Raw genomic sequence first — 12,440 nt, forward strand, 5'->3', positions numbered from 1 at the left:
GCTTCCTCTTCAGCCACCGGCTTTTCCTCTCCTTTAAACTAATACTGGTTTTGATAAAACATTTTTAGGTAAGTAGAAGAAAAGATGCCTGCCACCCAGAAGCCGATGAGATTTGGACATACCGAGGGACACACAGATGTCTGTTTTGATGATTTGGGGAGGTAAGGGACTTTGAGAAACGAACGTTTCAGGTGTAAATACTAGAAAATTTATTTTTATGCGTCGGATAAGCAGCCTAGAATGACGCACCCAGGTGGAAAAAAGACTGAAGTCTAAAATGGCACATGTATTTTCCTTAGATTTATTGTTCGGTTCGGACCGTCCTTGCATTTTTAGTATACCTAAAAAGCCCACGCGTGTAAAATCTTCCCAGAGGAGTTGGCAAGATGTGAGCTTTCTTTCATATTTATCTTTTGTTCACTAATCCTCGGCGTCCCACGTGACTACTTTGTCAGGTGGCTGAGGCGCCTCGTCAAATTCAGTGGCCCTTCTGTCGTTTTGCCTTTTGTGATAGTATTACCTTTTTTACTGCTTTTAACTTTTTGACGGTTCCCCTCCCCAACATATTTCCTTTGCTTAATTGATTGTGACACTTTCCCAAGGTTTCTAGTCTCTTGTATCTTTCTAAATCGCATTCCTCTGCAGTACTATCCAGTTTCGTGACTTCCTCTGTCGCTCCTGTATTGAAAAAGGAGTGACATTTTCTTCATGTATTGACATTTTCATTTATGGAAAAGATGTTTGTATGGCAGTTATGGTGGAGGCTAGAGAGAGAGTAGTACAAAGAACAGTCTCTTCCTTCATTGACCTTAGAGTCTTTTTAGATTGACAGACATTGTGCACAGATTAATCACAAAAGTGAATGTACATTTAGAATTATGCTTAGGAATATTAAATGATAGGTATAATGATAATATATGAAGGAATGTTGATAGAGTTTGAGGAGATGGGGAGGGTTTCTTGGGGAAAGTGTTTCTTGAGATCTGAAGATTGAGTAGGTGTTTAGGGGATGTTAGTATGAAGAGATGGGGGGAGTGGCAGTGGGGTGGTGGTGTAGGCATTCCAGGCAGAGTGAACCAGTGGGGGTAGGGACCATGGTATGCTCAAAGGAGCGAAAGAAAGCTTGTGATGCCAAAACGTAGACTGTGATGCAGAGGTTGATGAGAGATGAAATCTGTGAAGGTAGGCAGTGGACATCCTATCCAAGACCTTCTGGGCTTCATTAGGGAATCTTGTTTTCATTTTAAAAGCCATAAGCAGGTATTAAAAATTTGATGTTATAGTAGGAAGAAGGAGAGTTGCTGGGGTGATGGCCTCGAGTAGGTAAGAGGGGCTGTCGCTTTCTCACAAGGGAGAGAAAGTGGCCAAAGATAGGAGCATGGTCAGATTCACAAGTGGGAGGGAAGGAGCATGTAGGAGGGATGGGGAGAACATGAGGCCAGTTTCTTCAGGCCGCTTCAGTTTTCTGAGTAAAATAGGAAGCAAAGTCTTTAGTTGAGAGTGGGGAGGCTGTGGGAGTTTGAAGAAAGAGGAGTAGATATGAGATAGATGATTCGAAGAGAGGGAAAGCTGAATGACCTAGGGAAATGTAGTTAAAGTGAGACCAGACAACCCAGTTGTGTGGTTTTTGCTAGCTATGTTTAGCTCTGCAAATGCTACTTATCAATGTGCGTAGAGTTGGATTTAACCAGGGTTGGGTTTTTTTTCAGATAAGTATGACAAAGGGACAGGGGGTTTGAGGATGTTGCAAAGAAGTGATTTTAAGAACAGACTGGAATCTAAGCCAGATTTGGAGGGATGTGAGAATTTGAAGGGAGTGAGAGAGAGTGAGAAGTTAGTTTCAATAGATTGTACATCCTAATAGAATGAAAAAATTGTTGAAGTTAGGATATTAAGGGTGTAAGGTGGAAAGGTGATTAGGATGATTGAAATTCTGAAGCATTTGTAATATTTGTAAAGATAAAATCTAGGCAAAGACAGTGGGAGTTGAGATGAAGTGAAGGACAAGATCTTGTATAAGAAGGTTTCATTTACATGCATCTTGAAAATCCTAAGAATTATGATAGGAATAGGGTTATTCGGAGCATGTTGGATGGGTCAGTGAGTTAAATGTCCGACTCTTGATTTTAGCTCAGGTTATGATTTCACAGTTCGTGAGATAGAACCCCAGGTCAGGCTCTGAGCTGCTAGTGGAGAGCCTGCTTGGGATTTTCTCTATCCCTCTCTCTTTCTCTGCCCTTCCCCTGCTTGTTCTCTCTCTCTCCCTCCCTCCCTCCCTCCCTACCTCTCCCAAAATTCACAAGTAAACATATTTTTAAAAGGGAATAGTGTTGTTTGGGAATTACAACGAACCTTGTGCTAAAATTCCTTAGGCAACATAGATTTCTCTTTAGGAATTTGTAGGTGGTCTGATGGCAGGTTTTGGCCTTTTTGTTTTGTTTTAAGAGAGTAGGGTGTAGGGGCACGTGGGTGGCTCAATCAGTTGAGTGTCCACCTTTGGCTCAGGTCATGATCTCATGGTTCGTGGGTTCGAGCCCCTGCGTCGGGCTCTGTGCTGACAGCTAGCTCAGAGCCTGGAGCCTATTTCGGATTCTGTGTCTCCCTCTCTCTCTGGCCCTCCCCTGCTCGCTCGCTCGCTCTCTCTCTTTCAAAAATAAATAAAAAACATTAAAAAAATAAGAAAGTAGGGTGTAGCAATAGAATGGAAGTGGAGATGAAGTGCAAGGAAGGCTCACTGACAGGCCCCACAGGAAGGTAGAAGAGAAATCAACCACCTTTTAAGAGGGCTGAAGAGGAATCTTTGTTCTCAAGAAATGTTCAGGAAAAAAGCTGAGGATAGTCTGGCACCTGGCCATGAATTTTCATGAGGCCCAGAGGAAGCTAAGGTTAGGGAGAGGTGGTCAGATTAGGAAATGAATGTTGCTCTGTGAGGATGGGTAATCTGGATGGTGAGAAATCCCCTGGTAATCATTGGCTTCTTGTAGTTATGTCACAAAGAGGATAAAGGCATGATGTGATTAGTCCTTATACTCAGAAACTTGCAGTGGTTTTCTTATCATCTAAACCTGGACGCCTGTGGGAATGGGGAGAAGGATTCCCAAAGAATTAAAATTATGTTTTTTAAAATTATTTGATTAACAAATTATTCTGTTTTGATAGAGCTATAACATTTCTGTTCAAAAACTGTTTAGGGCGCCTGGATGGCTCAGTCGGTTAAGCATCTGACTCCTGATTCTGGCTCAGGTCAGGATCTCCTGGTTGTGAGATTAAGCTCTGCGTTAGGCTCCGTGCTGAGGATGGAGTCTGCCTAAGGCTGTCTCTCTCTCTCCTTCTGCCCCTCTCCCTTGCTTGCATGCTCTCTCTCTCTCTCTTTCAAATAAACAAAACAATAACAAAAAACTTTTAAAATATTTCTCCTAAAGATACATTTATGATATTAAAACAAAAAAATTTACATTGATTTTCTAAACATTAAACATAAACACATAAGTAGAATATTCTTGGTACATATTCATGTACTTTAATCAGTTCTTTTAGCCTGTCTAAAACATGTCGTTGCTGATATTTTTCTGAAAAATATATATTTTTTGATATAGTCTTATTTTTATTTTTCTTATAAAATTGGCTGCAAGTCTTTCTCACAGTTGAATTTATGGTGAGACCTTGAAGTGAGATGAGTAACTTTTTTTTAAATTTTTTTAATGATTATTTTTGAGAGAGAGAGAAAGACAGAGTGTGAGTGGGAGAGAGTCAGAGAGAGAGGGAGACACAGAATCTGAAGCAGGCTCTAGGCTCTGAGCTGTCAGTAGAGAGCCTGGCGCGGGGTTTGAACCCACGAACCGTGAGATCATGACCTGAACTGAAGTCGGCCGCATAACCGACTGAGCCACCCAGGCACCCCAAGTTAACTCTCTTTTTAAGACCATAATATTTTTTCTTCTTTTTCTTTTTCTTTTTTTTATGTTGATTTGTTTTTGAGAGAGAGCCCCAGCACAGGGGCAGAAAGAGAGAGCGAACCCCAAGCGGGCTCTGTCCCCTAAACTATGAGATCATGACCTGAGCTGACCTCAAGAGTCAGACGCTTAACTGACTGAGCCACCCAAGTACCCCCAGACCATAATATTTTTCAGTATGAGAAAATGCTTTCTTCAGGTTCTCATGTGTCTCGTAAGGTCTGAGCAAATTCTTCTAAATGGAAGAGTCTTCAGTTTTTAAAAATCCATTTTAATTGAAATGAGTAAATCTTTTACCTTCAGTATTTATATGGGTTCTTTTTACTTTCATTCAGAGTACCCTTTTTTAATAGTAAGTTCTTCAATATTTTTTGCTTTTTATTTTTTACGTGTATATTTTTATCATTTTTTAATTCATCAAGTAAGTTTTCTGGTTTCTTGAAATGTTTCACAGATTTTAAGCTTACTCCATTTCATTTATTTTTTTGGCACAGAACATGAATTTTTCCAGTTAAGAGGAGTCCTCTCAGAAGATTCTTCTCACAAATCAAGATATTCCAGAGTACAATTAGAGACTTTCAAAATGATATCATTCACTCTTTCAGCTTTTAATGTACAAGTTGTTCAATTTTTAATTTGCTTTTGTAGGGATAAATTTTGCTATATGCCTGTTCATGAGCTTTGTTTTCATTAACTGCATTTCACCAAAAGCTTCAAAGGCTTAAGTTGAATGCTTAGATTAAAGATCATTAACTGATTTTGAACAAAATACAACTAAGACTTAGGAAACTTGTTTCCAACAGTGATAATGATGATGGTAATAATATGATGATGATAATAATAATACCATCATTATAGGACACTTAAGTTTTGTAAAAGTCACTCTTCAAAGACTCATATATTTTAAAAATCTAATTGATGATAGGCAGGAGAGAAACCATCTCATGCAATGCTGAAGTATTTTGGTCTAACAGTTTGTTTTAACATTTTTGTTCAGTCATTTTGAGTATAAATTAAGTCATCTTAGAATTTGACAACTGTGGCTTCTGTTTTGATTGATACATTTTCACAGTTTATTTGGTTATGAATTATAGTTTCAATTCCAAGTACATCTGTGTTTCATAGATCTCTTAATTTAGTAAATGCTTTGTTTGTAGTACAGTGCTGTGCTCTACCAAAAATGTATATTACTATAAAAGTAAAGAATTTTATCTTTAGCACTAAACTTAAAAAAAATTTTTTTTAATGTTTTATTTATTTTTGAGAGAGACAGAGCATGAGCGGGATGAGGCAGAGAAAGAGGGTGACAAAGAATTGGAAGTAGGCTCCAGGCTCTGAGCTGTCAGCACAGAGCCCGACGCGAGGCTCGAACCCATGAACATGAGATCACAACCTGAGCCTTAGTCGGAGACTTAACCGACTGAGCCACCCAGGCGCCCCAGCACTAAACTTTTCAAATGAAGTTAGAGTTCCCAATAATGTTAGATGTTTCACTTCCATAGAATAAACTTTCAGAAGCTTCACTTTGTTTCTGTGAATTGGAGAGAAAACTAAACCATTATTAGAATTAATCTGACTGATACTCTATTTAAATGCTCGAATGACATTCAAGTAAAACCAGTATCATTTAACTGAAAATTTATTTTACTAATGGAAATAGCATATTAACAGCTATAACTTTACTTCATACTTGTACCAGAAAACTTAAAATGAAAAATGAACAAAATTTATTTTACTAATGGAAATAGCATATTAACAGCTATAACTTTACTTCATACTTCTACCAGAAAACTTAAAATGAACAAAATTTAGAACCACTGTTGTCTGTTCTAATGCATTGTTCAATACAATAGCCACTAGCCACAAGTGACTACTTAGATTTAAATTAATTAAAGCTAACTAAATATAAAATTCAAGTCCTCAGTCACACTAGCCACATTTTAAACCACATTTTAATTGCTCAGGAGCCAAACAGATAATTTCCATCCTCTCAGAAAGTTCTATTGGACAGTACTGAATTATGAAAAGTCATGCTTGACAAGATGCAATCTCACTTTCTGCAGCTGCAGAAACATGGTTTTCAGGGAATCTCAAGATAACTACTAATGTACAAAGTAGATGCTCAATTTCCTTCAGGAGTTTTATGTCTTCTTTCTTGTGGTTAGTATTATCACTACAGCCCCCATAGCAAATGTCCACTGACGTTTTGTTCATGTTACATTTTCATTATCAACCTCTTGAAAAGCAGAAATTTAGTATTTATTTTTTTAAACTTGTACTTGATGTCTTTTTTTTTAGCTTGTTCCTACTGAAAGATGTTTTATTAAAAGGCATAATCAACAATAAAATGAATGTTAAATTTTATTCCTATAGTAAATAACAAAAACACTGTCAGAAGAATGTTCAGACTGCTCTAAAAGCTCTTCAGGGTCTGCTTAGCTATTTCTTGCATATATTTCTCATCAATTCCACTACATTCACTCTCATAGTCTGTTGATATCACCAACTGGTGCCTGCAACTTTCTACATCTTCCTCGCTGGCTAGCTGGTTGCGCCAAATAGTAGGGGCAGCAATATGAAATATTTATCCCATCACCACTGAAGACGGAAAGAAATCATTCCCTCTAAGGCCTTCTGACTGTTTTCACTTTGGTTTTAATTGGTTAACACCTGTTGTCTGTGAAGGGCAGTATTATGTTGTATCAAGAAAGGATTGGAATGGGGAGATGGGTTGTCACTGGTTGCCTTTCTGATTTACCTATGTGATAACGTGAGAACTGTATTCATTGTACATGTTACACTACTAAACAAGACGATGGCAGAATCTGGAAGTGCAAATAAAAAGTCTGTCAAACCCACCTGCCAATTTTGATGTATTTAATACTAATATTTTTCTTAAGATACTACATTTTATTTTTTAAAAAATTTTTTAATGTTTTTTAATTTATTTTTGAGAGACAAAGAGAGACAGTGTGAGCAGGGGAGGGTCAGAGAGAGAGGGAGATACAGAATCTGAAGCAGGCTCCAGGCTCTGAGCTAGCTGTCAGCACAGAGCCTGACGTGGGGCTTGAATCCACGAGCCATGAGATCATGACCTGAGCCAAAGCCGGACGCTCAACCAACTGAGCCACCCAGGCACCCCTATTTATTTTTTAAAGTTTATGTATTTCTTTAGTAATCTCTACACCCAACATGTGGCTCTAACACTCAGCCCTGAGATCAAGAATCACATGCTCTTCTGAGTCAGCCGGATGTGTTGATACTAAGATGTTTTAAAGTGAAAAATCGAGGACAGATTACAAACAGGATGCATAAATCAGGAATGTCCTGGGCAAATAGATCAATGGTCCTCCTATTTATTTCCTATAGAAGGGAGTCCAAGTTCCTTACTCTGGCATTAAGACCATTGTGAATAGGATGACCCCCAATCTACATTTTCTTTCTCAATTTCCTTTACTATCTACTAAGTAAACTCCACATTCTTTACTACTTCGTACTTTGGTTCATGTGGTTTCCTCTGTTTGGAACCGCTCTTTTCACCAATCTCAGCATATCTAATTCTACTTGCCCTCCTTGCCCTTTGACTTCCCAAAGTAGATACCACCTTTATTATGAATCCCTCTGATTTTCCAGGTGGGAATTAATCCTTTTCTTCTGAACCTCTATAGTTCATTATATGGCTTCTCTTTCCCATTTACCATGTTATTTTGTATTTTGTTTGCTTGTATATGTCAGGACACATACAGGTAGGACACTTTCCAGATGAATAAAGCACCAGGAAGACAAGAGGATTAAAACAAGATTTGAGAGATACAGATGGCCATTTGAATAATCAGCTTTGGATAGTTGAGCTCTTGTATCCATCCGCTTACTCACTTAACAAACATTCATCAAGTCTTCTATTTGTCAGAGATTGTTTTGTGCCAGGGACCAAAAGGTAGGCCTAGTTCATGTTGTTAGAGAGATTACACACTCATCTTTCTTACATTATTACAGGAAAAGAATTTTATGCAAGGAGGAACTGTAGGGAACATTAAATTGACCTTTCGTTTTATAGAATAGGAGATTAGCAGTCCTCGTTATTGAAGTTTACATATATAAAATGAGAAAACATGGACTAACACCTTGATTTTATTGGAAAAAAGATAAAGTAGTATTCCAAAAAAATAAGACTGAAACGAGGTGACCTTTTAATGACTTTGTTTCCTCCACAGTTGTATTGTGACTTGTGGAAGTGATGGTGATGTGAGGATTTGGGAAGACTTGGATGATGATGATCCTAAATCCATTAACGTTGGAGAAAAGGCATATTCATGTGCTTTGAAGGTATTAAAAACAGTTACAGCAACTGATGAGAAATGATATTCTGTGTGATTTTTTTATGCAAGGGTGAAGAATATTTTTGTTGAAGTTTTGAATTTAGATGTACTTTTTGTTTCTGTTATAAAATAGTAATATTCAAATATGTATAATAATGCCGTAAAACAGCCAGCATTTTTATGGGTAAAACCTAAATCTGAATGGGCTTAAAATCTGAATCTAAAATCTGAATGGTTTAGGTGACTGGGTGGCTCAGTCCATTAATCATCTGACTTAAGCATAGTCATGATCTCACTGTTTGTGAATTGGAGCCCCACGTTGGGCTCTGTGCTGACAGCTCAGAGCCTGGAGCCTGGTTCAGATTCTGTGCCTTCCTCTCTCTCTGCCTCTCCCCCTTTTGCTCTCTCTCTCTTTCTTTCAAAAATAAACATTAAAAAATTTTTTAAATCTGAATGGTTTATTATTTTTTTTTAGTATATGTAGCTAAGCACTGTTTTTTTTTTTAACATTTTATTTATTTTTGAGACAGAGCATGGGAGAGGGAGGGGCAGAGAGACAGAGAGAAACAGAATCTGAAGCAAGCTTCAGGCTCTGAGCTGTCAGCACAGAGCCCGATGCAGGACTCAAACTCATGAACATGAGATTATGACCTGAGCCGAAGTTGGAGGCCTAATTGACTGAGCCACCCAGGTGCCCCCTGAATGGTTTATTAAAGGTGATTAATGTGTTAATGGTAAATGAATTAAAATATATGCAAGAAATTGTATGTTTTCCTTTGAGAAAACTCCATGGCATTTTCAGGTTTTTAGTTCACTAATTTAGACAACTTGAAGAATTACACTGGAAAACAGGAATGTTTTAGCTTTTCAAGATACTTACATGTTTCATGTTTCTGATGTTTTATGTAAGATAAGTCTGGGAATGAGATGTAGGTTATTTGGAGAATGGAAACATGTTTTTCAGAAGGACTTGGCAAACTAAGTATCTAAAAACCACTAAACTTTTAATTTGTGATGTATTTTAAGTTGAGTGTATTGTATTTGGGTCGAAAAAAATCTTTTTACAGAAATTCATGTTTTTTTCAAACTCAGGCTCATTAAAGTAAATGAATGAGATGGTATTTATTTTATTATTTTTTTTAAATGTTTATTATTGAGAGAGCAAGCAAGCAAGCAGGGGAGGGCAGAGAGAGACACACACACACACAGAATCTGAAACAGGCTCCAGGCTCTGAGCTGTCAGGACAAAGCCCAACATGGGGCTCAAACTCATGAACTGTGAGATCATGACCTGAGCTGGAGCCAGACGTGACCTGAATTGGAGCCAGACGTGACACTTAACTGACTGGGCCACCCAGGTACCCCTGAATAAGATGGTCTTTAGATATTAGATATGCATTTCCAGAAAGAAAAATACAAATAACGTAACATAACATACCTAACACAAATCTCATTAATAAGCAAAGAAGTACAAATTAAACAACTGGAATTTTATTTTTCCAGTAGATTGGCAAGGATAAAAAAATATTGCTAATTCCAATAATAGTGAGGGTTTGGAGAAGTATTTGTAAATGGAAAAGACTCACTTGTGTTTTTCCATTACTCTCACACTACTACCATCTCCTAATAACCTCCACCACCAGATGTTTGGGTATTTTCCCACACCAAGCAAATTTCTGTAATACTAGCTGGGTGTCCTAGTTTAATTCTGACACTAACAAGAGTTAGCACAGACCTCACAGGTTAGGGGCTCAGTCCCACAAGACTGCTCCCCATGTTAGATACCTGTTGGAAGTAGTGAGTTCCCGGCTTACCCACAGCATCTGTCCTACTTGGCTACAAATCAGGTTCCCATGACCCCCTTCTTGGTTTCAGTCATTTGCTACAACAGCTCACAAAATTCAGGGAAACACTTGTACCGGTTCATTATATAATGAAGTATAGATAAAGGATACAGGTGAACACTAGATGAAGAGATATATAGTATGAGGTGTAAAAGGGTATTTTTTTCCCCATGAAATTGGGGTCTAAACATCCTCCTAGTATGGGGTTGTATTCACCAACCCAGAAGCTCCTTGAACCCCATACTATTGGGATTTTTATGGAGGCTTCATTACATTGACATGATTGCTTATTCATTCCATTTTTAGCCCTCCTCCCTTTCCTGGATGGTGTGGGGTAAGGCTAAAAGTTCCAAGCCTCTAATGTTTGATTTTTCTTTTTTTTTTTAATGCTTATTTTTGAGAGAAAGAGAGCACACATGTGTGCCTGAGTGGGGGAGGAGTAGAGAGGGAGACACAGAATCCAAAGCAGGCTCCAGCTTCTGTGCTGTCAGCATACCGCCTGATGCAGGGCTTGACCTCACAAACTGTGAGATCATGACTTGAGCTGAAGTCAGATACCCAACCGATTGAGCCACCCAGGCGTGCCCCACCCCATAGTTTGATTTTTCTAATAACAAGCCCTCATTCTGAAGTTATCCAGGAGCCTACCAAGAATTGCCTCCTTAGACAAAAGACATTTCTATCACTGACAAAATTCCAAGGGATTTAAGAGCTTTGTGTCAGGAACCAGGGTCAAAGATCAAATATTAGAACAAAAGTTGCTCCTAATAGTCTTATCACTTAGGAAGTTTCAGGGGTTTTAGAACTCTGCCAAGTTGGGAAACAGAGTCTAATATACATTTTCTATTATTTTACAGTATTGCACAACAGTTGCTGGAAGTGTAACTGGGGAGCTTTTTAAAAAGTAAATTGATACCATATATCAAACTTAGAATGCACATAATCATTTCTGGCTATCTACCCTGAGGAAATACACACTTTGATATCTATGTGGACAAGGATATATTAGTAAAACTACTTTTTATAATAGTGAAAATTAGAATCAATTGAAGTGTGCTTCAAAAGAGAATTTGTTTTGTAAATTGGTAGAGCCTCGTAATGTAATACTATGCAGATAGAAGAAAAAACACAAGAAATTAGGGCGTGCTATATATCTTTATCAGCAAAGATGTTTACAGTGAGTTGAAAAATGGAAAAGAGCTGCACAACAGCCTGTATTGTATCATCTATGTTTGTTAAAATAAAGGATACACAGATACATACATATACACACACACACACACACACACACACACACACACACTTGTAATTTGCATATGTGTATAACAAAGAAAGATTTAACTCCAAAATGTTAATGGAGATTACTTCATAAGAGTAGGGAAACTCACTCTTTGCCCAGAACGCTTTCATGTTTATTTTTCTTCTATAGTAAGTATGCACTGCATTTATATTTGAAGACTGTAAAGAAGGAAAAAAAACCAGTGGCCTTGTAGTAGTTTCCTAAGGCAGCTGGAACAAATTGTCAAAACCTTGCGGCACTAAAACAACAGAAAATTATTGTCTCACAGTTCAGAAGGCAAGAAGCCTGAAACCAAGGTGTTGGCAGGGTTAGGTTAGCTTCTTTGGAGGCTCTCAGGGAGAGTCTGTTCCATGCCTCCTACCTAGCTTCTGGTGGTTGCCAGTAATCCTTAGTGTTTCTTGGTTGGAAGAAACATCAGTCTGTGCCTCCCATTTTCACATTGCCTTTTTCTCTGTGTCTTTGTGTCTCAGATCTCCTCTCCCTTTTCTTATGAGGACACCAGTCTTTGGATTTAGATCCTTAATTTACTATATTAGCAAAGATGCTATTTCCAAATAAGATCTCATTCACAGGTACCTAGCCTTAGGATTTAGGGATGTTATTTGGGAGCCATTATCCAGTCCACTAGAAATCTGATAATCTGTGCTAAAATGTTTTCTTTGGCTTTAGAAATAAAGTTGATGGTACTTCATTGAAATATTACCAAATAACCATGTAAAGTTGACAGTTTTACATTGTATTTCATTTAAAACAATTGCTTATAAATGTACTTTCTGGTTTTGGAGTCAGTGGTACAGTTAAGTTAGATGTTTTGTTGGATAACAATGTGGAGAAAATATCACTCCAAAACAGTGAAACTGAGATTAATCAGTTGGTTAGTAATAGTTAACCCCTGCATGATGTTTTACATTTTCAAGGCCTTTTAACAAAGATTTGGAGAAGCATGTGGAATTATCTCCATCTTATTCATGGGAAAGTCAAAGCTCTGAGGAAGGTCAAATGACACAGTAGGTAAGGAACACAG

General features: G+C 37.9%; 1 protein-coding gene across 4 annotated transcripts in view; it reads left to right on the forward strand.

The window, feature by feature from the left end:
* WDHD1 (WD repeat and HMG-box DNA binding protein 1) overlaps positions 1-12,440 on the forward strand; it is a 156,031-nt gene that overhangs the window by 93,926 nt on the left and 49,665 nt on the right. For all 4 annotated transcript variants that reach the window (XM_029950313.1, XM_029950311.1, XM_029950314.1 and 1 more), the window contains exons 5-6: positions 69-161; positions 8,168-8,279. In XM_029950313.1, coding sequence (XP_029806173.1) covers positions 85-161; positions 8,168-8,279 — 189 coding nt within the window. In that variant the 5' untranslated portion in view covers positions 69-84. The remainder of the gene's footprint in view (positions 1-68; positions 162-8,167; positions 8,280-12,440) is intronic.

Source organism: Suricata suricatta, chromosome 9, assembly GCF_006229205.1.
Source record: "Suricata suricatta isolate VVHF042 chromosome 9, meerkat_22Aug2017_6uvM2_HiC, whole genome shotgun sequence".
Classification (NCBI taxonomy): Eukaryota; Metazoa; Chordata; class Mammalia; order Carnivora; family Herpestidae; genus Suricata; species Suricata suricatta.